This window comes from Scyliorhinus canicula, chromosome 26 (genome assembly GCF_902713615.1).
Source record: "Scyliorhinus canicula chromosome 26, sScyCan1.1, whole genome shotgun sequence".
Lineage (NCBI taxonomy): Eukaryota > Metazoa > Chordata > Chondrichthyes > Carcharhiniformes > Scyliorhinidae > Scyliorhinus > Scyliorhinus canicula.
Genome location: NC_052171.1, coordinates 4,618,112 through 4,645,592, shown reverse-complemented (window position 1 = coordinate 4,645,592; position 27,481 = coordinate 4,618,112). Strand labels below are relative to the sequence as shown.

The window sequence follows — 27,481 nt, the reverse complement described above, 5'->3', positions numbered from 1 at the left end:
AGAAGTTGAGATTGTCAATGATCCTTTACCCTGAAGTGTTTGGGGGAAACAGGCAACACTTTCCAAGCAGAAAGGCCGACAGGGCTCAGACCTGTTTGAGCCCTGTAAACTGCAGTATAATGTAGGAAAGCTGCATAAAACCACTGGTTAGGTTCACTTAAATATAGTGTATTGGAATGTAATTTGCTGTACTGTTACAAGTGAATGTGAATATTTATGTTTAAGTGGATTGGAGTGGCAGGGTGGAGAGGAATGGAGTCCAGGACCCCATTAAATTTTTAATTCTGGTGATCACGAATCAGCCAGAAAAATTGTAAGAAAAAAACTTAGAATTCTCTGCGAGTCAAAATTTACCACCTATTTTTTGTTGTTCGTTCCATATTTTCATGAATTACTTTAAACTAAGGCTTGGTGATATGTTCCCAATTAATATTGGTGTGTGGGAGTAGGAAGCTAATTCTGACCAGCAACAAAGCTCTGACCAGATGCAGCAAAGATTAGGCTGGACCCCCATTTACCTGTTATTGCATGTTGTAGTCTAGAGCTGTTAACAAAAATGCATTTATATAGCATCTCGAACACGAAATGTCCTCTGGCACTGCACAGGAGTGTGAACAAACAATGTTGGCACCAAGACACATGAGCAGATTTTGGAACAAGTGACCAGAACCTGGTCGAAGGAACAATTTTAACTGTTAGTGTAAAGTCAATGATGTAGTTTTTTTTAAATTTCAAATACCCAATTCATTTTTTTCCCCAATTAAGGGGTAATTTAGCATGGCCAATCCACCTACTCTGCACATTTTTGGATTGTGGGGGTGAAACCCACGCAAACACAGTGAGAATGTGCAGACTCCACATGGACAGTGACCCAGGGCCGGGATCGAACCCAGGTCCTTGGTGCCGTGAGACAGCAGTGCTAACTAACCACTGCGCCACAATGCTGCCCGTCAATGACACCATTGAGGTTAAGGATGAACAGTTGTTGGGTAATGATTGACTAATTGTTTTTGAGCACATGGAAAGAGAGTCTTTCATGCCAGAGTGTTCTCCCATTATGAGTAGCTGCTAATGTCAGAGAACCACTGCTCAGGAATCTGCCTCTCCATCAGTATAGATTTGGGTGGCTTGTTGGACAAGAGGGCTCGAGCTCGTGCTGGGGGACAGCACGGTAGCACAGTGGTTAGCATAGTTGCTTCACAGCTCCAGGGTCCCAAGTTCGATTCCTGGCTTGGGTCACTGTCTGTGCGAAGTCAGCATGTTCTCCCCGTATCTGCGTGGGTTTCCTCCGGGTGCTCCGGTTTCCTCCCACATGTCCCAAAAGAAGTGCTTGTTAGATTAATTGGACATTCTGAATTCTCCCTCTGTGTACCCAAACAGTCGCCGGAATGTGGCGACTAGCGGCTTTTCACAGTAACTTCATTGCAGCGTTGATAAAGATTATTTTTGAAAAAAGATGGAGGAGGAGCAGGCTGGATGGTGCCGCAAGAACTAGCTAGGCGTTAATATCCAGCTCATGACCAAAGCCATTCACATGCTGAAAATTGTGGTACTCTGACGCAATGGCATTTGTGGTGTTGAGGCAGCTCAAGCATGTGGTGGGCTTCCCACCAAACTGACCCCGGTTTACACAGAACTGCACATTCGTTCTGTGTCCTGACATCTGCCTCGGGAGTCGCAAACCCACAATTTGAGGTGTCGAGCGCACATTCCCCCATGCCTTTTCTTTCGGCGTGGAGGGGTTTTGTAAATGGCATGCTGCTGCACACACATTGCTTCCTTGCATCCTTCCACCATCAGGGCATGCTGTGGCATTCTATCCTCCTGTCTAGCGGTGGAAAGAACGGTTTGTGCTGCAGGATTGGCCAACATTTGTTTTTGTCGGCAGCCGAGATCTGTACTATGGAGCAACAGGATGAAATCCATTGTTGCTGGTATGAACAAATCTTGTGTTTTGATTTCGCATTTCTTAACTAATGTGGGAATTGTATTAAATGCAGCAATTTCCTAACCCCCAGGTTCCTGAAATTCAAACAGGATAAAGCCACTCATATTCAAACAGAGCAAACCACTCAGTAACTTTAATTTCATTACCTTTAATTGAAAACAGAAGAATTATTATATTAGCGAGTCATTAATATTGATCTGGCACTGTATTAATGCTGCAGACATTTTCATTACACATCTTGAACAATGTTAGCAGATGATATTGCAAACATCCTGCACGTGGATAATGAGTAACAATACAAGGAAGACTGATCATAAATCATCAAATTTATTCCTGTCCCACTTCTAATTGAGGTTCAGTCCGATTATTTGCTCTCCTGTGTTGCAAACAGCACAAGGCAAATAAGCTTGAAGACATAATGCAGGTCTACACCTCATTAAAATGAACAAAGTACTCTCCCTTTGCATTTAAATATCTATAAACCCATTCAAGTTTGCAAAATGAAAGCATGATAAATTACAGTTATTAAAACTATTGATGCACAGTTCTGTTTGAAAGAACTTTGCTAACCACTATTTTCACATTGACTAATAGGATAACACAGGTGGGCTCCACATGTTATTGCATCTGCATTCAAAATGGATTTGAATTGCAGCACTATGCCCTTTATGAAGCATGATGTTAAGCAGGAGAGTTGGTTACATCTTTAAAAAGTGTACTTGGTGTAAATTTCACAAAAAGATAGCCAAGGTCCTTGAAATACTAAGGTCAATTTGACTGACTCTTGCATCTGAGAACTCAAGAGTTTTACACAGGGATCAGGATAAAGGGGACAATGTCCTGCATCAATGGTCCGCATCCTTGAACACTGTGTTCTGGGGCTTTCCGGCTTCCAAATTCTGAGGGTGAACACCACCACTGGATTTAGGGAAAACCTTACCAGAGAGAAAGGCAATGATGCATGGCCGATCCCTCAGCTGGAGGGTCTAATCTTTAGAAAGGCCGATAGAACGATTCAGAAGCCACGTTAACCTGAAGAAGGACAGAAACCAGTCTGCTGCTCGAGTTATGTACCTGTACAATCTCCCGGAAAGCCCCCTGTTTCTTCTGCTGGTGAGCTAAAAGGCAACTGGCCTTCTCCCCATATTCATAAAACATGCCCCTCGAGCATCACAGCTGGCCCTCCAGCTCAAATTGTGTTTGTAGCTTTTTCCTACTTGCCAACATCTCTGGGATAGAGGCAAGTGAGTTCTGGTGGTCCATCTCAAAAAGGAAGTCCACCAGTCTCTGCTGCTCTGCCCTCACTGACTTTGCTATGTGTGATTTACAGGAGATAATCTCCCCCTGAGAACTACATGAAGGGCTTCCCACAGCATGGAAGGTGTGATTCACAAACTTTCTTGTCCGCTAATAATGTTGTGTCTAACCTCCATGACGGACGCTGGGAGGGAAATCAACAAGGTCTGAAATGACAATCTCTGAATACACAGCCACCAGCAGAGATGGGAGGAGAGACCTATCCACCACAAAAAAAAACGAACTGCGAGTATACCTGATGAGTATACCAAATAAGAAAAATGAAAAGTCTTTGACACCAGCCTGCAAAAACGCCAAGGATCTACATCCCCCTGACCCTCCCATCTGCTCCAGGAAAAACAACAAAGCTCTGGTCACCCCTGATGGAGTCAGAGATTTGAGCTTGGATTGATCCAGACTTCAGTTCAGAATACAATTTAGGTCCCCACCCAAAATAACTGGTGAGGGAGGCCAGCAGATTATTAACAAAATTCATACAGTCCCAGTTTGGGCCATAGATTTAACCACCAGAGTGCCTGCCAAAGAGCCACAAACGATTACAGGTCTGCCATTGTGGTTGGCCAAGATCCTAGATGCAGAAAACTGAACCATAATTAATATGGCCCTACCATCAAAGCCCGAATGAAAGACTTGTCCTACCTACCCTTTTCGTAGCCTTATCTGGTCCCTGACCTGCAAATGAGTCTCTTGCAAAAACACCACATCGAAATTGAAACTCTTTCAGTGAGCAAATACTCTCGACCTTTTCACTGGGCCATTCAATTCTCCTGATGTTCCAGATGACCAAACAAATTGGAGGATCTCCCATCGCCCCCCGCCGCCTCCCCAATCCCGAATCAGCCATTTCCACCCAAGAGAGATTACCCAAAGATAAAAGGTACAACAACCCAGGCCCACCCAAAATGGCCACCAAATCAAATCCCAAAAGTAATCCATCTGCAGGCACCGTCGGCAAACTAGCCCCATCCCCTGACCGCCCCCCCCCTTGCCCTCTAATACTACCGCACCCAAATAGGCATACGAGAACTCTTAGCTGATTATCTAAGAAAACTACTGTAATGAGCTGCAGCCAACCCTTCAACACTGCTCCCATTAGCTAACTGTTAGGTTATCAGGAAGGCTCCCAACTAGAACTAAGAAAAATGTATACAAACAACAACATATTAAAGCCCCATAAACCATTGTGCTCTAAAGGGAGCAATATAGTTTTATAACCAATCTGAACAGAACCCCACATAAAACTAAACCCCAAACCTCAGCCCAAACTGTAACGATTCAACAAGAACAAGAAAATACAAAAATAAAAATGGAACCCCAACAATTCAATAAGGTCATGTTTCTTAACAAAGGAGCCCCCCTCTCCCGGCACATCAAATAAATCATCCTTTCCCTTGAAAGTCACTTTAATCCACGCCGGGTGCACCACTTTTGAACCGAACGCCACTTTGGACAGGGCGGCCTTTGCTTTGTTGAATGCAACACTCTTCTTCGCCAGCTCTGCTCCCACATCTTGGTAAAACTTAATGGCATGGTCTTTCCATTTGAAGCCACGTGCTCCCTTGCCCATCTCAGAACACGCTCTTTGTCTTTGAAGCTATGAAACTTTACTATTAGCGCACGTGGTAGAACTCAAGACGAAGCCTCTGCCGGACTGTACGGTGGGCTCGATCCAACTCAGGAGGAGATGCGAATCCACCCTCCGCCACTATCTTCCCAAACATCTCTGCAAAGTACTCCATGTGCATTGGGCCTTCCATCCCATCTGGCAGCCCCACAGTTCAAACATTTTGCCTCCCGGATGATTCTCTAAATCATTTAACTTGGTCTTCAATGATTTGTTTGCTTCAGCCACAAAAGATATCTCCGCTTTCAATGGAGTAATATGATCACTGTGTCTTGAAAGGGCCACTTCCATATCCTTTATCGTGGCTCCATGGGCTTTCACGTTTTCATTAGTCTTCTCCAGAGCAGCTTGGATGGGGGCTGAGGCCTCCTCCATTGATTTCCGGAGGTCCTCCGACACAACACGTCAGTGTTTATCAAATTCCTTAGCCACGGTACTCAAAAGTACCGCAGAGGCTGACTCCACAATTTTATCTGCCGATGAACTCTGTGAGGCCTCCAATTTCACCAATGAATGTCTGCTGTCCACCTTCTTTCCCCTGACATTTCTGAGCATTTGACTCATATAGGATCCTTACCCCATTAATTATGTGGGTTTTCAAAAGAAAAATGCCCCTGAAACTGAGAGAAAAGGGAACAATTTTAGCACTCTCACGAGAGCCACCTCATATATATTTTTCCCCTACACGTGGATTTCTATTAAAATTCCATTCTTCATGTTTCTGATTCACTTTCAATGACAAATATTTCTTGAATAGACAACTTTTCCGAAAGCAACTTTTGTCATGTCCTGTGATTCTTGGTTGATCCTGCATACGCATTCTCTTTTTTTAAAATATGAATTTAGAGTATCCAATTCATTTTTTCCAATTAAGGGGCAATTTAGCGAGGCCAATCCACATCTTTTCGGTTGAGGGGGAGAAACCCACGCAAACACGGGGAGAATGTGCAAACTCCACACAGACTGACTCAGAGTCAGGAACGAACCTGGGACCTCGGCACCAACCGTGCTAACCACTTGCGCCACCATTCTGCCCTTGCATACACATTCTCAATCTCTTCCTTCAGTCATGCCAACTGCAGTATAATTTCATCCTTCACCACATCTGATACCATAACGGAAAACCTTTTGTTTCCTTTCCGGTGTGAAGAATTGTAAGCTACTATGACTCATGGGTACAAGTCCATCCAGCTCTTTCTTCTCCTTCACTTCCCTCCGTCCCCATCAATTCTTCTAATCTCAGCCCGAGCCATGAGTTCACAGTAACCTCCAGCCTTCCAGTCTTTGATCCTGAATGCTCTGACCTGAATAAAGGCTTCGGCTCCATTCGTCAACTCAATGAATCTTAAGCCCGGCACGATGTTAAGCTCATCTTCCATCAGCTTCACTTCCGTATCAAATACGGAAGGGTGTGCACCCCATGACAGTGGACCCTTATATTCTCCCTCCACTTGGACCACTCACCCTGTCCTCTTCTCCTCTCTTGGTCTTTTCATTGTGAACTGCCAGAGTCACACCAGCCTTCTGCTCCCCTCACTCACTCCAACCTGTCTCTGAGCTTGCTGCACTCCCTTCCCTGATGTCCAATTCTGATGAAAGGCATTGACCTGAAACATTAACTCTGTTTCTGCACAGATGCTGCCTGACCTGTTGAGTATTTCACAGTATCACAGACTTGTTATGCTATTTGGCCCATTGTGTCTGCAACACTCTTCAAATGAGCATCATGACTTAGTGCCACCCTGCTGCATTTTCCCCATAACCCTGCACATTGTTTCTATTCAAGTAATCATCTTGAATGCCTCGATTGAATCTGCCTCCAGCACACCCTGGCAGTGCATTCCGTACCCGAGCCACTCGCTGTGTGAAAAGTTTATTTCTTCGATCACAATTGCTTCTTTTGCAAATCACTTTAAATCTGTGCCCTCTTGATCCTTTTACACATGGGAACAATTTTCTCTCTATCTACTTTGTTCATCCCCTTCATGATTTTGAACATCTCTATCAAATCTCCTCTTAACCTTCTTCTCTCCAAGAAGAACAGTCCCAACCTCTCCAATCTAGCTGCATAACTTAAGTTTCTAATTCCTGGAACCATTTAAACCTTTTCTGACTCTCTTCAGTGCGTTTGCAATGTGCTTCAAACATTTTCTGTTTCTGCAAAACTTTTCTTCATCTCTGTCGAGACCCGAGTATAAATTTAAAATTAATGCATGGGTTTTCGGTAACCTGCCCCAGATTGTTACACACCGCCGACACTGGAGATTAGAAGGGTGTAGTTCTGGACCTGTAGCGTTCAGTGTAAGAAACGTGGCTTGCTGGAATGCAAAATCAAACATTCGTCAGTCAAACGTGCTTACTGGATAAAAGTCCAACGTTCATATGGAGGGAAAGTGTGCCTTGGTCTGTGTCGCTCAAAGTCTGAAGATGAAACTGGGTCTCTGCAGTCAGGACCTTCTCATCTCCAGCCTGTGCCAATCTTTGCGTACACAGTGCCAGGAGCTGCCGATTAATTTAAAATGCAACAGCTCCATGGGAAAGAAAGAACTAATGTAATAGAACAGAACTGATGTATTGAGCTGTGTTTCTGTAAAAGCACTGGCAATCCTAAACCTGTATGCTTCCAAGTGCACTGATTTCCTCTATTTTAAATTTGTATGCCATTAAAAGTTGCCTTCAAGGCTTTCCAATTAATAATAAGGCCCATTTCTTCACTGGGGAGGATGCCAAGTTTCCAAAGGTTGTGCCATTTGACTTTAATCATCATTCGTCTCAAATTCAGATCTCCCTCCCTTTGTGTTTTGTGCCTTTAATACGGTGCAGTTGCGTTAAATTAAGCTGAGTGGTTGTCATCGATACGCTTCACTGAAGTTAGCAAGAGCAGCTCATTCCCACAGGAGGAAGAGATTGTCAGTAGGACAACCTGATGCGATATAAACAAGAGCACTACAGCACGTCTTGTGCCAGTTTCCAAAATGCCATCTGTTTTTTTAACAAATTACACTGAATAATGGATAGCTAAGAGCAATTAAAAAGCAGCAATCTGAATTGAGGGGTCCGGATAATAAGGGCAAAGCTTGATTAATTTATCAACCTGAGATTAGATTACACAGAATTTACAACAGAGAAACTGGGATTTTCCACAGGCCTATGCCAGTGTTAATGTGCTCCACAGACCTGCTCCCATTTTATTCAATTAATCTCACTCGATTGATGTGTCCTGCAGCTCCCCTCTCGCTTATTTGCCTTTCCCTTAAATGCACTCATATTATTTACTTGAATTACTCCATTTATCAGCAAGTTCCATATCAGTCTCTGAATAAATACGTTTCACCTGAGTTCCTGCGTGAATTTATTGTGAACCATCTTGTATTTATAGTCCATAATTTTGGACTCCTCCGGAATGGAAACAGCTCGACCTCTGACCCAGTGAGCGCTATTAAAGATCGCTATGAAATCACCTGACCGTCTACCCTTAAAAAAAACTTCCAGCTGGCTCAGTCTTTCCTGATAGTTGTAATCACTCGGTCCCCTTTTCCTCCTTTATTTAGTCTTTTATTTGTGTTTTCTTGAGCAATTCTACGTTCTTTTTTGTAATTTGAAGGCCAGAACTGTTCACGGTACTTCACGTGTGTCAAAGCTCTTACATGGGGTGTCACGTGGTGAGTGTGTGAGCGGCTGTGTCTTTTGTGAGCTCCAGCTCTGCTCACCTTTTAACCTTTTTTTTATTTATCCGTGTGCACATTTACTTTATGTCTTTTCTTGGTCTGCATAGTTTTTACTATGCCAGTTGGTCAGTGTTTTGGCACTTTCGAATCGAGACAAAATGCTTAAACCCTCATTGATCCATGGTGGCTGGAAGGAGTTGGGGTGGGGCCTTGCCTTCAATGGCGCAGTTACTTTTGGGAGGTCTCCCATCCTGATGGTGCTGTGTGCACCAACAGATACTGGCTGCTAACGATAATATTAAGCCGCCTGAATGTCTGGGCTCTGCGGTATAAGTCATCAGTGCCCAAGTTCAAGAGTTGCGGGACGTTTTCATGAAGGCGTTGGAGGCACACGTCTTGTTGCAGAGGGAGCACCATCAATGGAGCATATTTAACGCTGTCTTTGAGACCGGGGGGTGGGATTGGCCTCGCAACCCCTGGTCCGATGTCTTGTTCCTGATGCTGGTCAAGGCCCCCCCCCCACCTCACTTGCCCCCCTTGTCTTTGCTTAAGTGAGATGGCCTGCTGGAAACAATGAGGTTTCATGTTTCAATCACTGGAATCCGTGGAAGATCCTGAATATTGCTCGATGTTTTTGTTCCTGCTTTATCCTTGATTCCACATTCTTAATGGAACGGTGGAGAAGTCATTATCTTGATACCTTCCTCGCATGTTAGTTGTTATCCTGAACTTTACTCTCTAATAATTTTGTTGTCAGCATAATTGCTTGCAGGGAAGTGAATATTCAGGGTACGATGTCCTGCACCGTTGGTTATCCTGATTTCAGAATTTTTTTCAAGTTATGCTGAGTTAGGGATTTGTCTACAGTCTCTTTCGCCCACTGTGTCCTTGCGGGGGAGGATGAGCAGAGCTGGAGTGGGATGAGGGATTGGTAGGATTAGTTCTGTCCTCACTATGTTAGAGGAAGGTCCCTTGGTGTGAGTTAATGTTTATTTTTGTTTGCACCTTTACTTTTTCAGGCCCAAACAGTTGGTGTGTATTCCTGTTGTGGACTGGGACTTCTGTGGTTCCCCTTCAGGGATGAGTCAGTCATTTCCCCTGCTTTGGGTCCCTCTTTTGACTGCTGGGTGTGATGGTAATCATAGAATCCCTACAGTCTCCCTCGTGAGCCAGAGTCATCAGTGGCACACATGGTCCGGCAGCTCCTAGAAGGACAGGTGCCAACCATATAGACATGGTCTGATGCAACGCCTCCTTCACCTCCTCCTCAGCCTGTTGGATGGCTGGCACTTGAGCCTCACCGCTAGTCCCTGCTCTTCTGGGGCGGGTCCTTCCTGGGCTGATTCTGGCGTACCCTTTACTGTGCATCTGCAATGGCAGCAACGGCAATATAGATAGCAAGTGTAGCTAGTCCAAAATCCATGTCTCTATAGGGGGAAGGGGGAGAGACACAGAATGTTAGCAAAGTGAAGAGTCTCTTGACCATCCAATGCCACCAGCTTGCATGGCCTCAGTCATGGCCGTCACCATCCGCGCAACGCCTTGGATATTTTCAAGGTGCCGACGTTGTGCACCAGGCTTTGCACTGTGGTCGCCATCTTGGCAGTGTTGACTTTGGTTCCACTCATTGCCGGCACAGTCTCCTGCGCCCGAAGCCTCTGGGACTCCTATGGATCTGCTGGAGCAACGCTGACATCTCCCTCTGAATTTCCCGGCCGCTCCCTATCGTCTCTATCAGCTTCGGGTAACCCACTTCCAGAGGCTCAGCATCAGCTGGGATCCAGCTCCGTCCTGGGATCAAGCAACCCTCCGACTACTGCCTCGTCTGGGGGTTCCAGCCTTGACCTGATGTACATCAGCAGCAGTGTGTTGCTCAGCAGATTGTGCCCGAAGAACCTGTCCACTAGTATTTCTCACTGTTATGTGTATCTACGCTGGTGGAGGGTGGGGATGACAGCTGTGCTGCGACTATAACAGATGCATCCACAGAGCTCTCCTCCGAGGTGGTCTCCTCGGAGTCAGGAGAGGGGGTCGCCCGGGATGGGCCAACCATCCGGGCTGGAGGACCTGCGGGAGAATGGACATGTGGTCAATGGCAGGGAATGGATCAGTCAGTAAGTACTCACATTTGACAGGTCCTCTGGGTGAAGCCTGGTGGTTCCTCACCTCTGCGGCATCCGCCAGCCTCCGCCTTGGTGACCACCCTGACCTCGACCACAAGTCACCTCCAAGGCCCAGTCCTTGAATGAGGTGAGGATTCTGATGCCCAGCACCCCACTGTCACTCCATGCCCTCTCCCGCCAATTATAGGCGAGCTTTTCCTGAGGAGACACAAAGAGGGCATCATTATCCACACGTGTGGTTCGCTATGGTGGGGGGGGGGCAGAGAGGGGTGGGGGTCGCCTGGGGGCATTGTGTCAGCTCACTCATGCTGCCCGGCGTAGGTCGTTGACCTTTTCCGTCACTGAAGGCCAGTCTCCTGGTCACACTCCCCAACTTGAAGGCTGCTGCCACCTCATCCCAGGCAGCACTGGTTTCTTTGTGGCTCACTCTCCCGGACCTTCAGGGGAACAACACATCCCTCCTGGCCTCCACCATGACTAGGAGCCTCCCTAGGTCAGAGTCCCCAAATCCTGGGGCTGGTCTCCTCGGCGCCATTATTGGAGCTGGCTGGGGTTGGCTGAGCAAGTACAGCTGAAATTCTGCTCCAACTTGTTAGCAGGAGGCTGGCGAGCGCTGTCCCGGCGAATCAGCTGGTGAGCCATCATTTTCTTCATGCTCATGTCCCCACAGATGCAAGCCTCCCAGCCCCTTGAAACTGCTATTCACTGTGTCAGATGGTTCGCTGTTGAAAATCACTTCTGTCAAAGTCTAGCCTCATACCAACAGGGATACTTATTTTCCCAGCTGTCAGCTTGGAGTCATTAACCACTCTTTACATAATTTGAATATACAGTGGGAATTAAAGGCAGCTCAATAGTGTTGTATTGGTTGGATGGGGTGGCAAACTGAGTACAGCAGTATTACTGGCAGCTGACACAGCTGTCAACCCTTGTCTTGCGATTTGCTTTCTTTAACATTCTGTTTCATAACCAGCATGGTCCTTTTCTATGGAATAATGGAAGGTGTAAATAATAATTGCGATAATAGCTGATCACCAACCAGATGCAATTCCTTGTGACCTCCAGAATAAGTGTGTTCAATGTTGTTTGAGAAGTTTCACAGAACTACAACACCTCCACACCATAATTATAGGAAATATTGCCAGATTTCTTAGAATGATTTCATGTGGTTCTCATTGGGAATTATAGATTTCATGTGGTTCTCATGGGGAAGAAAAACACTGTCAGACCTGTAACGGAGCAATGCATCTGAAGTTTATCTGTAAATCATGCGCGGGGGGGGGGGGTCACAAAACTGTCAACATCCAAGACACATGGAAAAAGGGCACAGCGAGACCTCATCTTACTATGTAAGCACAAATCTCTAGCAGTTTCCAGAGAATGCTAAATGTGGAGACATTGATGTCAAGCACCAACTGGAGGTATCCAAGTACAAAATGACAGATTTCATGCCACACGACTCAGGCAGACAGGAACTCCAACAATTTTTGTCCTTCGTGAATTCCCAAAAGCCAGTAGTTTCAAATTCAAGTGACATGAACTGTTCTGACCTCTATGCTTTTATTTTAAACTCCAAAGGGATATTTCCAACAAGAACATGTTCGGTACTCTGCTGTTGGGAAAATAGCACTTTGGACTTTGTTTTTAATTGTGAAACGGTAATGGTATTGACTTCATGTGGCTCGCGAGGATATTTCAGAGGGCAGTCAAGAGTCAGCCACATTGCTGTGGATCTGGAGTCACATGTCGGTCAGACCAGGTAAGAATGGCAGATTTCCTGCCCGATAGGACATTAATGATCCCGTGTCATTACTAGCCTTTTAGGTTCAATTTTATCAACACAAAATACTGGTCCTGCACATTTGGTGGCTGTTTGTTTCTACAGATAGAGGGGAACTCAAGCCCAACACACTCGTACTGTACTCGTGGAGATTGAATTTCCTATTTGAATGTAAATTCAAGAGAACAAGCTCACTGAAAATGAGTAAAACTGTCCCACTTGACATGAACTTGTGACAATGATATCAGAGATGGTCTGATCGTTCAATTAAACTTGTAAAAATAAAAATGTCCATCAAACAACATTTCCACCGTGATTTTGAAGTGGAATTCTCAAACTGCTTAAGGGAAGGGAGACGATTTTCATTTCAAGGGAGACGAAACTATATGTTCAAAAAGGCTTTCCTAAAATGTATTTCCCTTGCAACAGAAACCCATGATTTCAGTGGTTCTCCATTAAAGGAACATTTTAGTCTGCAAAATGGCCTTTTGTAATTGATGGGTTTCAGGGCCAGACATTGGAGATATTCTGTGGTCGCACAAAGTCACTCTGAATGTGCTGTCACTGAACCAGAAGAAAACAGATCATCTGAGTTGGACCGCAGCGGTACTATCATCTTCCACATACATTCATTCCCCATTGGCTGCTGGCTTGTGTCCTCAACTGACAACTTGGGCGGGATTCTCCGACCTCACGCTGGGTTGGAGAATCGCCGGGGCGGGGGGGGGGAAACAACGCGAATTACGCACTGCCGCTCCGACCCCTGTCCGGCGATTCTCCGCCGACCGCGCCGCCAGTCGGGGGCTCGCTCAACGCGGCCCGCCGGTGTTGTCGGGCCAAGTGCCCGCCGAGTCCCGCCAGCGTCATTCGCGTGTGGTCCTACCCACCAGCGTTCACGCTGTAGGGGCTATCCTGGTGTGAGGGAGGGGGAATCCAACTCTGGGGGTGGGGGGGGGGTCCACGATGGCCAGGCCCGCGGTGGCCAGGCCCGCGATCGGGGCCTACCAATGGGCGGGCGAGCTAATCCCGGGGGGCCTATGTTCCTCCGCGTCTGGCCCCGTAGGGCTCTGCCATGTTGCCCTGGGGCTGGTGCGGAGAAGGCAACCCATGCGCTTACGCAGACTCGCGCTGGCCATGGCGCACATGCGTGGACCCGTGGCGCACATACGCGGACCCGCACTGCCTGTGCTGCCGCTCGAATCGGCAGCTGGAGCTGCATGAAGCGCTCCAGTGCCGTGCTGGCCACCTGTGCGGCGCAGGATCGCTGCTCCTCAGGGCCAGATGAAGCTGTGGTAAAACGCCCCATTATCGGAGAATCCCGCATCTTATCTTCCACCTAATACTGCATGCCATCTTTGATGACCGTATCATTTTACTTTAGTTTTCTGTCACTTGCCTTCCCCCCCCTGCTTAAATATCAAAGGAGGGCACAGTGGTTAACACTGCTGCCTCACATACCAGGGACCCAGGTTCAATTCTAGCCTTAGGTCACTATCTGTGTGGAGTTTGCGCTTTCTCCCCCGTGTCTGCGTGGGTTTCCACCAGGTGCTCCAGTTTCCTCCCACAGTCCAAAGATCTGCAGGTTTGGTGGATAGGTCATGCTAAGGTGTCTCTTAGGGTCCAAAGATCTGCAGGATAGGTGGAGTTATGGTGATAATGTAGGAGAGTGGGCCAAGGGAGGGGGCTCTTTCAGAGAGTCGGTGCAGACTTGATGGGCCAAATGGCCTCCTTCTGTGCTGTAGGGATTTCATGATTTGAACTGCCAGTTGGACCAACAATTCTCATCTCAACAACAGCAACAGGGGCCTCACGGTAGCATGGTGGTTAGCATCAATGCTTCACAGCTCCAGGGTCCCAGGTTCGATTCCCGGCTGGGGCACTGTCTGTGTGGAGTCTGCACGTCCTCCCCGTGTGTGCATGGGTTTCCTCCGGGTGCTCCGGTTTCCTCCCACAGTCCAAAGATGTGCAGGTTAGGTGGATTGGCCATGCTAAATTGCCCATAGTGTAAGGTTAATGGGGGGATTGTTGGGTTACGGGTATACGGGTTGCGTGGGTTTAAGTAGGGTGATCATTGCTCGGCACAACATCGAGGGCCGAAGGGCCTGTTCTGTGCTGTACTGTTCTATAACAGCAACTTGAATTTATGTAATCACTTTAACATAATAAAATGTCCCAAGGCTCTACACAGTATGAAGCAGTAGCGGATTTACCACGAAGGAGCACACATCTCGAGCTCTCCTCTCCCCACCTCCTCGAATCCCCCCAGGACCTAAGGCCGAAGCCAAGAAAATAAAAAAGTTGATCAGTGCTTGTTCACTTGTCAAAACATGCCTAAATGAATAATTGCTGTGTTGAAATCCAAGCTTATTGCTTTTTGTTTTTAAGAGATTGGCGTCTTTGTGTCAGGGTCCTGTGCACTGTTTTCATTTCCAATGTGAAATGATAGGCTCATCAGTAGGTAAAAATGAGACATCCAGTACCTTGAGACTCCAAAGTGTCAGCGGGTAACAGTTAACTTTCATAGCTATTTAAAGGAACATATTCCTCGATTCAGAAGTCATGACGTCTCAGTGGACGACATGACTGGAAAGAATACGAATTGCCTGGTGTATGCCACTGAGCTATGCAGACTGGGATGTTCCCAGTCTGAATCACAATTAGACTGAGTTGGCCTCAGTGAAGACAGCACTTGATGGACTGACTGCTCTACAGTTTGAAAAAAAGAGTGAAGCTGTTTAGCTAATTGGAGGCTCACTAACCGAGGCAAAATATTGACTTAATATTTTTGCATTAATCGGCCCAAGAAATCGAACTGACATGTGCTAACCCTGAAACTGGCGATCACCATTCTAAAATCAACCACGTTACTCGACTCACTCCAGAAGGGGGGCTGGATTATGGGAAGCATGTGTTATTTCAGTACACAATATCGATCTGATGCTGAAGTGAATAAGGACCTCTCCTGGGTGTTGACATTTTCTGAAATATTTGGAATTGGTGGTTGTACTACCTCTCATTGCAGCAAGGTGATAACTGGTACATGTTTTTGCATTACCCATGGGGAACCCTCACCCTTACTATTTCCAACAAACTTCAAATTGCAGTCGTGTCCAATGAAAATAGCCAAGTTGAGAGAAATCCAAACGGCATACGGCGGACACTGAGTTCAATGATCATATCCACCTTGTGGTTATGAATTGTGACAATATAGAGAGTTAAAATGCTGATCAGCATGAGCCAAAACCCTTTGCTGCAAATTTATTGTAGGATCTCACGGGGCCTCACGGTAGCATGGTGGTTAGCATCAATGCTTCACAGCTCCAGGGTCCCAGGTTCGATTCCCGGCTGGGTCACTGTCTGTGTGGAGTCTGCACGTCCTCCCCGTGTGTGCGTGGGTTTCCTCCGGGTGCTCCGGTTTCCTCCCACAGTCCAAAGATGTGCGGGTTAGGTGGATTGGCCATGCTAAATTGCCCGTAGTGTAAGGTTAATGGGGGGATTGTTGGGTTACGGGTTTACGGGTTACGTGGGTTTAAGTGGGGTGATCATTGTTTGGCACAACATCGAGGGCCGAAGGGCCTGTTCTGTGCTGTACTGTTCTATGTTCTATGATCTCATTACAGGGGAAAATGTAACCTTGCAAAAAGGCTGATGGTGTCTTGCAGCAGTTTACCTGTAACTTGATGTGCTTGTTGCAAATGTTCAAACTGTTTCTAGCCAATAATCCCAGGATTGTATGAGCTCTGTATGTTTTTGAAACAGGGATTAAATGTAAATATCTCAGAGTGCTAATGAGGAGAAATGGGAGCTGCTGAAATGATGCATGCTTGCACTGTCCATGGTGCTGAAGGATAGCTTGGCTGACAAGAATCTCACCAAATACTGGGGTTCATAAATGCACAGAAAACTGCTGCAGACTATTGAGAAGTGACGGGTTTCAGACTTAGTAAAAAATGGTCTGCATGTTGGAGAAATGAAAACCAAAAATTCTCAGCACTATATTTGCTGTTGTAATGTAGAAAACGCTGCAACAATTTGTAAGCAGTAAGTACCCTCAAACAGACATCTGATAATTTATATTGGAATGTGGATTGAGGGATAAATACTAATGCGGGCATCTTCCTGCTTTTCAAAACAATGCTTCGGGATCTTTAAATCCACCTAAAAGTGCCGACGGGGCCTCAGTTTTATTTCTTCTTGATGAGATGTGGGGCAGCAAAATGTGATATAGTGCCGATGCAAAATGGTACGTGACTTAGAGGGCAGCTTGCAGGTGATGGTGTTGCCATGCATCTACTGTACTTGTCCTTCTAGTTCGTGGAGGTCACAGGTTTGACCTTGATGAGTAGCTGCAGTGCACCTTGCAGATGGTATATGCTGTTGCCACTGTGCAATGGCGGTACAGGGAGGGGCAGCAGGGTAGCATGGTGGTTAGCATAAATGCTTCACAGCTCCAGGGTCCCAGGTTCGATTCCTGGCTGGGTCACTGTCTGTGTGGAGTCTGCACGTCCTCCCCCTGTGTGCGTGGGTTTCCTCCGGGTGCTCCGGTTTCCTCCCACAGTCTAAAGATGTGCGGGTTAGGTGGATTGGCCATGCTAAATTGCCCGTAGTGTCCTAATAAATGTAAGGTTAAGGGGGGGGTTGTTGGGTTACGGGTATAGGGTGGATATGTGGGTTTGAGTAGGGTGATCATGGCTCGGCACAACATTGAGGGCTGAAGGGCCTGTTCTGTGCTGTACTGTTCCATGTTCTATGTTCTATGAATGTTAAAGCTGGTGTGGGCTGCTATGTCCTGGATGCTGTCAAAGTGCTTGAATATTGTTGGAGCTGCACTCACCCAGGCAAGTGGGGAGTGTTCCATCACACTCCTGACTTGTGCCTTGTTGATGTTGGAAAGGTTTTGGGTAGCCACAGTATTTATATGGTTGGTCCAGTTCAGTTTCTGGTCAGTGGTAACCTAAAGGATGTTGATAGTGGGGGAATTCAGCGATGATGGTGCCATGGAATGTGAAGGGGAGATGGTTAGATTGTCTCTTGTTGGTCATTGCCTGATGCTAGTGTGGCACGAGTGTTACTTGTCAATTATCAGCCCAAGCCTGAATGCTGTCAAGGTCTTGCTGCACATGGGCACCGGCACCTTCAGCATCTGAGGAGTTGTGCATGATGCTGAACATTGTGAAATCTGCCATGAACATCCCCACTTCTGATTTTCTGATGGAGGGAAGGTCATTGATGAAGCAGCTGAAGATAGTTGGCTGCCTCATCAAAAAAAAACCACCTCTGGCAGAGCAGCACTCCCTCAGTACCACACCAGAGTGCAATTAAGTCTAGTTTTTATGTGCATAAGCGCTACAGTAGGACTCGGAATTGTAACCTGACTCGGAATTGAGGATGCCGCTCACTGAGCTGCAGTTAACAATGATTTTCAAATTAAATTTAATCAAATTTCATTTCCTTTCATTATATAAATTTCCTAACTTTTTAATATTGTACCTTTAGTCAGCCAGAAATGAGTCCGAACTGAGTTGGTCAAAAGAAAACTTGGTTTATTGCAAAATAATTATACTTACAATGTACATCAGATCCCATCTGAATACCTGGCCGAATTTATACAGATCCCCATCATGAATGGCCTCGGCTCCCCGCACCCACAGCAGGGGAGCTCATATTCGCTGAGGCTCACAGGGAGAATAATTCTCCAACCCCATCTTGTACGGGTTATATAGTACCCTTTTCTATTCTTCCAATGGTTGGTAGCTGGAACTGATTGTATTCCTCTTGGCTGTGATATTATTGAGAAACCATGCGACTTTTGATCCTGGGACCATTTTCCATGCACAACCATGAATTTTAAAACTTAAAACCAGATTATTCTCAGCACTTACTGATGGAAAATCTCTGGTGTAAACATTACTGTGGAAGAATAAGTTCCTGCCCAGGAACCAAAATGAACTATGAGTTGAACCAACGACAGCGGAATCTGGAATGTGAAACATTTAGCAAAATCTATATTCCGTGGTTGAAAGCAAGAGCTTAACCAAAAGCAGCAGTGTTCTGATTGCGCTACACTGGTCTGCTGCACGAGTGAAACAATTAGAAATTGCTGACTCCTCGACATTTAGGAACCCACGAGCTGGTAATTTCAAGTGCAAATAATGATCCTACCACTAACTAGATTGGCTTGACTTTTCATGTACCTTACACATGTGCAAAGTTGCACAAATTAGCAACCCCCGAGCCTCATATGTTTGATGTAGCTCTTGGAATGACATGAAGTCTTTTGATAAAACAGCCCTGTTAACAAAAATGTATTGCTGTCTGGAAAGGAGCTGTCATTTAATACAGCAAAAGCATAATCAGCATTTCAACCTCAAACTACTCATTACATGGTTGAGTTAAGCAGCTTCAAAAACAGAGTGATACCATAATTTATAATTTAATTAAAAGAGATGCAAGAATGCAGCAATCATCAAATCACATCAGCTAGACTGTTAGTAACTCCCATTAGTGATAAAGACTCTGCTGTATTATGTTACTCAATAGAAGAAAGATCTGAGCGATATTCAAGTGACATTGCTGGTAATATATATGAATAATGTACAATGCATCTTGAGCATCTGTGAATGGGATATGGATTTATTCAGGATTTGAATGACAGTTGAGAGTCTTTCAAAAGAATGGGGTATCCCTAAATAGAAAAGGATGGCTGAAAAATTAACCTCAAGTCGTTACGCCTGTTTGGCCATTCATGCGGTTTTGGCACAAGTGTGGGTTTGGATGTGAACAGATTAATACCGACAAAATGCTGACACATTGGGAAGTCCAATTCACTGATTTCACTGTTCAGGTCGAGGACATTTGGCTGCTCGCATGCAACCCTCAAGAGAGATGGTTGACAATCAACAAATGCTAATCTCTCAATCGGAGCAATATTTCAATTCACTTTGAAATTTAACTCAACTTCCACGGATTCCCAGGCTGCCTGAAACTCACCAGTGAAAGGGTGGCACGGTAGCACATTGGTTAGCACAGTTGCTTCACAGCTCCAGGGTCCCAGGTTCGATTCTCAGCTTGGGTCACTGTCTGTGTGGAGTCTGCACGTTCTCCCCGTGTCTGCGTGGGTTTCCTCCGGGTGCTCCAGTTTCCTCCCACAGTCCAAAGATGTGCAGGTTCGGTGGATTGGCTCTGCTAAATTGCCCTTAGTGTTCAAAAAAGGCTAGGTGGGTTACGGAGAAAGGGTACAGGTGTGAGCGTAGGTGGGGTGCTCTTCCCAAGGGCCGGTACAGACTCGCTGGACCGAATGGTCTCCTTCTGCACTGTAAATTCTATGAATTCTATGAAATGACATGAACACAGTGCAAATTGAGATTAATCCTTCTCATGGAAATATTGCTTCGTATTCATAGCTGCTTTCTTATCTGCTGCTGGGAATAGACTTGTTCACAGTACTACTGATGGGAATTTATCTTGCACACTTTGGGGTTTTCTGAGTTACAGCATACGGGGCGTGGAGGGGGTGGGGTACCTTATCTGTCTTTTATTGGGCCTTGGATGATGTCCAATATGACCAGTACCAGCAACATTAGCTTGCAATGAATGAACCTGGTGGCTGGGTGGCAGAGAGGAGAGCAACTTATGGGAGGCACTACCAAGATATAGAGGTGGAGGCTGGGTTTCCTAGGTACAGTCAAACAGCAGCCTTTCAGAAATCTCAGATTGTTGTGTCAGGCAGTACCAGCCATCTGCAGCCTCGAAAGAAAAAAATTGTGGCCAAGCATCACCAACGGTTGGCAATGTCACTACCATCTGCACCCTTTTGTAGCATTTTAATGATCCCACCAGGTCAGGAGAGTACACTTGCATATTCAGCTACATCTTGCTGTGCACATCGTCCTATTCCCCCTCACCTATGCCCTCTCAAATTCTCACATTATTCCTTCCATCCACTTACTTTGCAGTTGTACCCATTCCTCTCTACACTTCTTCACATTAACATCTACCCCTCTATCACTATTGCTCACCGAATGAACTCCACCCAGCTATAGGTCTGCTCTTTCCTTGCTCCTGTGCAAAGTACAACATGCCATAACCCTGGCTGGTAGATATTGAAGGACACCTTCAGATCTGTCTGATGTCTAAAGCCTTTCTTAGGTATTCTGGTGGCCTGTTCGATTACACATCTGGTGGTCATATGACATTCACTGTCGCCATTTTTGACCTCATTGATAAACCTTCTGACATGTGACTACTGCCAAGTTTGAAATGGGAGTCTCCCTCGTCCCCTAACAGATATCATCATTGCAATGAATGAACCCGGTAGCTGGGTGGCAGAGAGGAGAGCAACTTATTGGAGGCAAGATATACCATTGGGCAGCACGGTAGCACAAGTGGATAACACTGAGGCTTCACAACGGTGCAGACTTGATGGGTCGAATGGCCTCCTTTTGCACTGTATGTTCTATGTTCGAAAAGATACTCCTCAAATTTACTTGCAGGTTAAAAGATGTTCGATAGCTTGAAACACTACAGTAATCTTGGAATTGTGCACAAAACTGCATAGATAGCTTTTGTGGTTGTACTCCAGCTAAGTATTGGTAGAGTTGATGCCCTTGCTGTTGACTAATATTCCTGGTTGACCTGGGACACACAGATTGCAAGGTTTATGCAGCTGATGCGCTGTGACCAAGAGAAACCAGTCAGACACAGAACTCTAAGCAGCCCCACATTCTAATTGGCATCACTGCATGCAAAGTTCAGAAATTGCTAGTTCTAATGAACATATCATCAATCACCTGCCTCGTGCTTATATATGTCACAAAGTATTGGATATGTCTCTGGCAGAGTCCGGAAATGATCCAGAGGCTTCAAATGGGATGATTATGTGAAAAACGTAACCTCAGAAATTCTGTATTTTCTTGTAGATATCTCATCCAATATTGGAACCCTACCCGCTGTCATAATATACATCTATGTATATAATGAGATGCAGACAGGCAGTGATTGATACACAGGATGACCAGTAAGCACACAAAACAGAGCAGCCAATCACCAGACAGGACACAACCACTATAAAGCCAGAGGGCACCAGTTTTCCCGCTCTCTCGGGACCCAGCCTTTGAGACAGTCAGAGCTCGTGAGCAGCAGCCAGTGCAAACACCATGTGGTAGTCAGTTAGTCTGGTCAGGCTGGTGTCAGGTCTCCATTCAAGTCGGCATAGTGTCAACCCACAGCTGAACATGTTTAGTTTAGATAAGTTAGATGTTAAATAAAATCGTGTTGCATCTCATCAAGTGTTGGAAGTCTGTCTCTCGCTACACTGCATCAAGTGCAGTCCACATCGGCCCAGCCAGCCCAACACATCATGGTACTAGGTAGTGATGCTGAAAATTGATGAACCAACCTTGAGTGAATCAGCGTTGACCAGCAATCAGCCATCCGGTAACATAGAAAACGTCCCCCCTCCTCCGCAGCTCCGCATCACCGGCAACCTCGGTGCAAATTGGAAGATCTTCAAACAGAAGTTCCAACTCTATCTCGAAGCCACCGACCTCGAGGCCGTATCGGACGCCAGGAAGATCACACAGCCATTCACATCTACAACTCCCTTACATTCGCTGAAGGCGAAGACAAGACATCATTTAAAACAGTCCTGCTGAAGTTCGACAGCAACTGCGACATTGAGGTGAACGAGAGCTTTGAACGGTACGTTTTCCAGCAGAGGCTTCAGGGTAAGGATGAACCTTTTCAATCCTTTTTGACCCATCTCCGCATCCTCGCGCAGTCATGTAACTATGATTCGACAACTGATTCCATGATCCGGGATCAGATCATTTTCGGGATCCACTCCGATTCCCTTCGCCAGCAGCTCCTGAAAGTCAAGCAGCTCACCCTTACCATCGCCATCGAAACGTGCGTTCTCCACGAACATGCCAACAATCGGTACTCCCACATCAGGGCGGCAGAAATGGCAAAGCTAACCTCCCACGAGGAGGAACGGGTGAAGGCCATCGCACAAATGCAGGGCCTGAGTATCAACGAGAGTGGCCAATCTGCGCGCTTTTCCCGGGTCCCTGCACATACGCGCCACAACCGAGGGGACGGCGAGGCAGACGACCAGCCTGAGCAGGTGGGTACGTCGTTCGACCGCACTGCACATGCGCGTTGGCGCATGGAACGCGCTGACGTTGGCGTCATGGCATGTCCGAATTGTGGCTCCGCCCATTTAAAGCGGCAATGTCCGGCAAAATCACGACGGTGTCTACAGTGTGGCAAGCTTGGCCACTACGCAGCCCTTTTCAGATCTGCTCCACTGCCCAGCATCCAGCGTTCCCAGGTGCAGAAGCATCCGTTCAATACAGCAGGCCATGCCAGACTCCGACCCCGACAGCCCAACAGATCTGAGGTGCTCGTTCGGTCAACCAGAATTTGTCGCCCGCCACAAAGACTAAACTTATAGACTGAACTTTTGCACAATTTCGTTACCTCATTGTTATGACCTCTGTAAATATCTTTTTTATCGTTTCATCTGCACTAGCGACACCTTCCTATGTATACAAGTTCATTTTAGCACATTCTGTATATAGTCGTGCATATATACACGTCCACACGCACATGCACCTTACTATTTATTATCTGAACGCAAACAATGTAAAAAAAAAAAAGGGGGGGGGCGATGTATATAATGGAGTGCAGACAGGCAGTGATTGACACACAGGATGACCAGTAAGCACACATAACCGAGCAGCCAATCACCAGACAGGACACGGCCACTATAAAGCCAGAGGGCACCAGTTTTCCCGCTCTCTCGGGACCCAGCCTCTGAGACAGTCAGAGCTCGTGAGCTAGCCAGTGCGAACACCATGTGGTAGCTAGTAAGTCTGGTCAGGCTGGTGTCAGGTCTCCATTCAAGTCAGCATAGTGTCAACCCACAGTTGAACATGTATGATAATTTAGATGTTAAAAATCGTGGTGCATCTCATCAAGTGTTGGATGTATGTCTCTCGCTACACTGCATTAAGTGCAGTCCACATCGACCCAGCCAGCCCAACACATCACCCCCAATCCTCCGTGACTCCCACCTTGTCTCAGAGTTAATAACAGGGCTGTTAAAATATTTTACAAAAGCCATGTTTTCCTTCAGAAATGGGGTAGATTCTTGATGGTTTGGCATGGCCATAATGGCATGCTTATACCTCTCACATTGAGAATGACAGGCCCAGTGCGAGAGGAAGTCTTCATTCAGCTTGAGGTTAGGAACTTGCATTTTAACCAACAGATTGTTGGAGGTAGAATCGGAATTCGAAAGGGTTTCAGTAAGTAATTTTATATGTTAAACCATTGCTGTTAATAAAACAGATCAAAATCTGCTGCATTTTATCTCTGGGTCCTCAGTCATATTTATATTCTATGTATATGCATGGTCGTCAACGGTAATTACACACTTGAGCAGAGAAAAGTGACACTTCAATTTGCATTGAACCCTAAGCTGCCAGTTTAATTAAAACCAATAATAGTTTCCAAATTGTTGAAATTCACCTGGTATCATTTGATTAAAAGATTAAATATTTATAAAATCAGGTATTAAAGGTTATTGCAGCCTGTAATATCTTCGTTTTGTCTAATTAAATATGAAGTGTTGTTTGTGTCCTGCTTTCGTGTTGGATAGAGCATCTCTGCAGATACTTTTTGTGCTAGGTGCCATTGTGCATGTTCATACATCAGTGGGAGACTGAGATTCCTTATTCCTTTTTCATCCTGACACCCATCCAGAGATAAACTCACCAGCTGCATCATCCAGAATTCATACAAGTAGCTCCTCATAGCAACTGTCTTCAGAGTCTGTTCTATGCCGAATGGAGGAAATCAATAACAAACATGTCCTCACTTGCACCAGGAGTAGTTTCACATAAAGAATACTTCTTCAAAGTTGCTTTTTCCAAGGAGCACCTCCTGCACCGTGCAATAGCTCTGTGATTTGCATGTGTTATACAGAGGCAAATGGCAATTAACTAACACCACCTTCAAACTCATCAGCCATTGGTCCACCTTGAGCCACGCAATGGTAAGGCAGCACAACACTTATCAATCCACCCACACACACAGTGCAATTTTAAGGGGAAAGAAGAGGCGATTATGGCAGTCAAGTGTGTGGGAAAGCATACTGCTTGTGAAGGTTTGTATAATGTCCAGACTGGTTGCTGTCCTCCCACCATGAGGTGATGAGCAAAGCTTTGTCCAATTTTTACAGGGAATGAGGGAAAAGCAAAGTTATTGGCAGCCAGTAATATCCGTGACCTGGAGGTGCTGCTCAGTTATCAGGCAGCATAAATGGAAGATCTGAGAAGAAATTATTGCCTGCAATTTCTCACTCAGGTCTCTATTCGAGGCTTCAAGATTTTAAAAGGTGACAAACCTTCAAAATATAATTATAACTGATAGGGCAGTAATCCCATTGCACAAAGACTAGCAACAGTATGCTTTATGATATATTTTGCAGCAAGGTTTGGCGATTATCTTTGCTAAATGGAGTGCAATACATATTCCAGCTGTTTTAACTTGTTTTTTGCATTTCAGCCTGAAAAACCAGTCGTGAGATCCTTCAAGAACAAATTTGTGAATTGAGTTCAACTTGAAGGAATTCTATTTTCCTTACGGAGCATCAATATTTTATTCCGTGCAGAGATGGACATCTTCCTCAAAGTGCATTGGAGACTTTTCAAATGGAGTTTTTTCTTTTTTTTTCCGAAAACAGAAGGAAGTTTCAATCTAATCTGCCTGTCGCAAGCGAATTCCTTTGGTTGTCAGCTAGGCACGAGAGTGAGCACTTTGTTTTGGTGGCAGGGAAAACTCATAGCACTTCAAGCACACTTTCTCCAAACTGATCCTAAAACACAGTTATTACAGTCATTTGTAGTCCTGGTTTTCCCAGGTTTACAGTGAAGAAGGCTGTTTCCAACAAGAAAATACCCAAAACATTATTTTTGAAGTTTTGACATTTTTGAAGAGCTGCATTGAATAACTTGTACTTGAACAGCAAATGTCACAACAACACAGAATGTCTGAAAGTGCTTCAGTATTAATTAAGTATTTTTCAACTCCATTCATATTTGTAATACAGGGAAATGCAAGTTGGGTATGGCAAGGTCCCACAAAAAGCAGTGAGATAAATATTGCTAACGACACCAGTAGACCTACCCTGCTGTTTACATTTGCCATGAGATCTTTTATATCAACCTGAGAGAGCAGATGGGACCTTGGTTTTAACGCTTCACCTGAAAGATGCAAATCTGATAATGCAGCACTAACTCTGTACTGCACTAAAGTAGCGGTTTAAAACCTGTGCTCAAGTCCCTTGTGGGGTTTGAGCACGTGACCTACTGACTGAGAGTTGAGTATTCAATAAAGAAATTGATTGAATGGATTAGCACTCAACTCTATTCTGCTCCGGAGCCTGGATTGTAATGTCGCTCAATCTCTCAGGATGAAGATCTCTGCCTTTGACTGATGAATGGATCTTGGGTTAAATAATCTTGGGCATGGTCAACAGCCTTCCCAATTTTTAGAAATTCAATAATTCAATATTCCCAACTGTTTAAAATTCAAGAGGGAGGGAGGAATGTACTTTACGTTAAAATATTTTCTGTGATCTCTTTTAAAACAAAATATTACTGTTAAAAAGGTCAATATAACTACTTTTTACGAGTTTTTCGAGACAGAAGATTGGGAGAATAAGTAAATGAATATGTTTGTCACATTTAAAGTGTGATATTAAAGTGGTGGTCACGTTTGTTCTTTTAAAGCAAAAATATGTTGCTTGGGAGGAATGGAGTGCTTTTTTCCAGTTTTGTAACCCACCTTGGTATGAAACTCAGAAGAATTCCCTGAATGACGTAAAATGAGGCAAACTTTGCTCATCCCCCTCCCTGGCCATGGTTTTCAATTTGTTGTCAAGTTGTAAATGGTATTATGCTGAGGCCCTCATCCACTTTTAGCATAGTTGAGGCTGGAGAAGTTTATTTCATGTGGGATCCTGACAGCCAGGAGACACAGCAATGTTCGCGCTGGGCAGTGTTCAAACTGCTTGCTTCACTGCAATGCAATCAAGGTGGGTAAAAGCCTGGACATATGAGCATGAAATGACAAATTTGGTCTCTAATTTATATTTTCTAGCATGGTGATGCCGCACCTCAACATTGTCATTTTTATCTGCAGAGATTTTCATGTCTACTAGTTGATGGCCCTTTGAGTGCGAGAAGGGCCTTTCCGAATAGGTTGTGATTTGTCAGCTTCGCTATTTGTCGTCCCAAACCAATACAATAAGTCATCTCACAAATAACCCCTCATTTGTAGAGAACTTAGAAGTGACTTTGAAGAGCAACTTCATATCAATTATTTGATTTTGCCAACTTAGAATGGAACAAGAATGCTGAAATGTATTTCAAAAGCGTTAAGTTTTACTGTTCAAGCTCCATCCACACTCTGATTTCACACGGGTAAAATATAACATCTTAAGTCACCCAACACTGAGAATTAACTGAGGTTAGGTGGATTGGCCATGCTAAATTGCCCGTAGTGTCCTAATTAAAGTAAGGTTAAGGGGGGGGTTGTTGGGTTACGGGTATAGGGTGGATACGTGGGTTTGAGTAGGGTGATCATGGCTCGGCACAACATTGAGGGCCGAAGGGCCTGTTCTGTGCTGTACTGTTCTATGTTAATTCTCATTTTTATAACTGATTTGTTTTTGATTTCTTACAAACACCAAGAGGAAACACCTTGATACAAAATATATCTAGAACGTCATTTTCAACTGTCTGAGGTATAGTTTTAAGCCCTGATTAACTCTTTGGCAACTGAAAAGTATATATTATGATGAGAAAACATATCTGCGTAACATTTCTCAATTTGCTTCAATTTAAACTTTGTCTGGTGTACGTAACATTAAAGAAAACACTCTGAAATGATAGCCGTCCCTGAAAACAGAATGCCTGGAATGTTATAAAATTAGACAAAGTTACAAAGACTGTA

General features: G+C 45.2%; 1 protein-coding gene across 2 annotated transcripts in view; it reads left to right on the top strand.

The window, feature by feature from the left end:
- Window positions 1–27,092, top strand: part of zmat4a (zinc finger, matrin-type 4a) — a 173,258-nt gene extending 146,166 nt beyond the window's left edge. The window contains exon 6 of one of the 2 annotated variants that reach the window (XM_038785612.1): window positions 25,031–27,092. In XM_038785612.1, the coding sequence (XP_038641540.1) occupies window positions 25,031–25,049 (19 nt within the window). In that variant the 3' untranslated portion in view covers window positions 25,050–27,092. The remainder of the gene's footprint in view (window positions 1–25,030) is intronic. The other variant, XM_038785610.1, reaches the window with a different exon arrangement.
- Window positions 27,093–27,481: the final 389 nt, after the last annotated feature.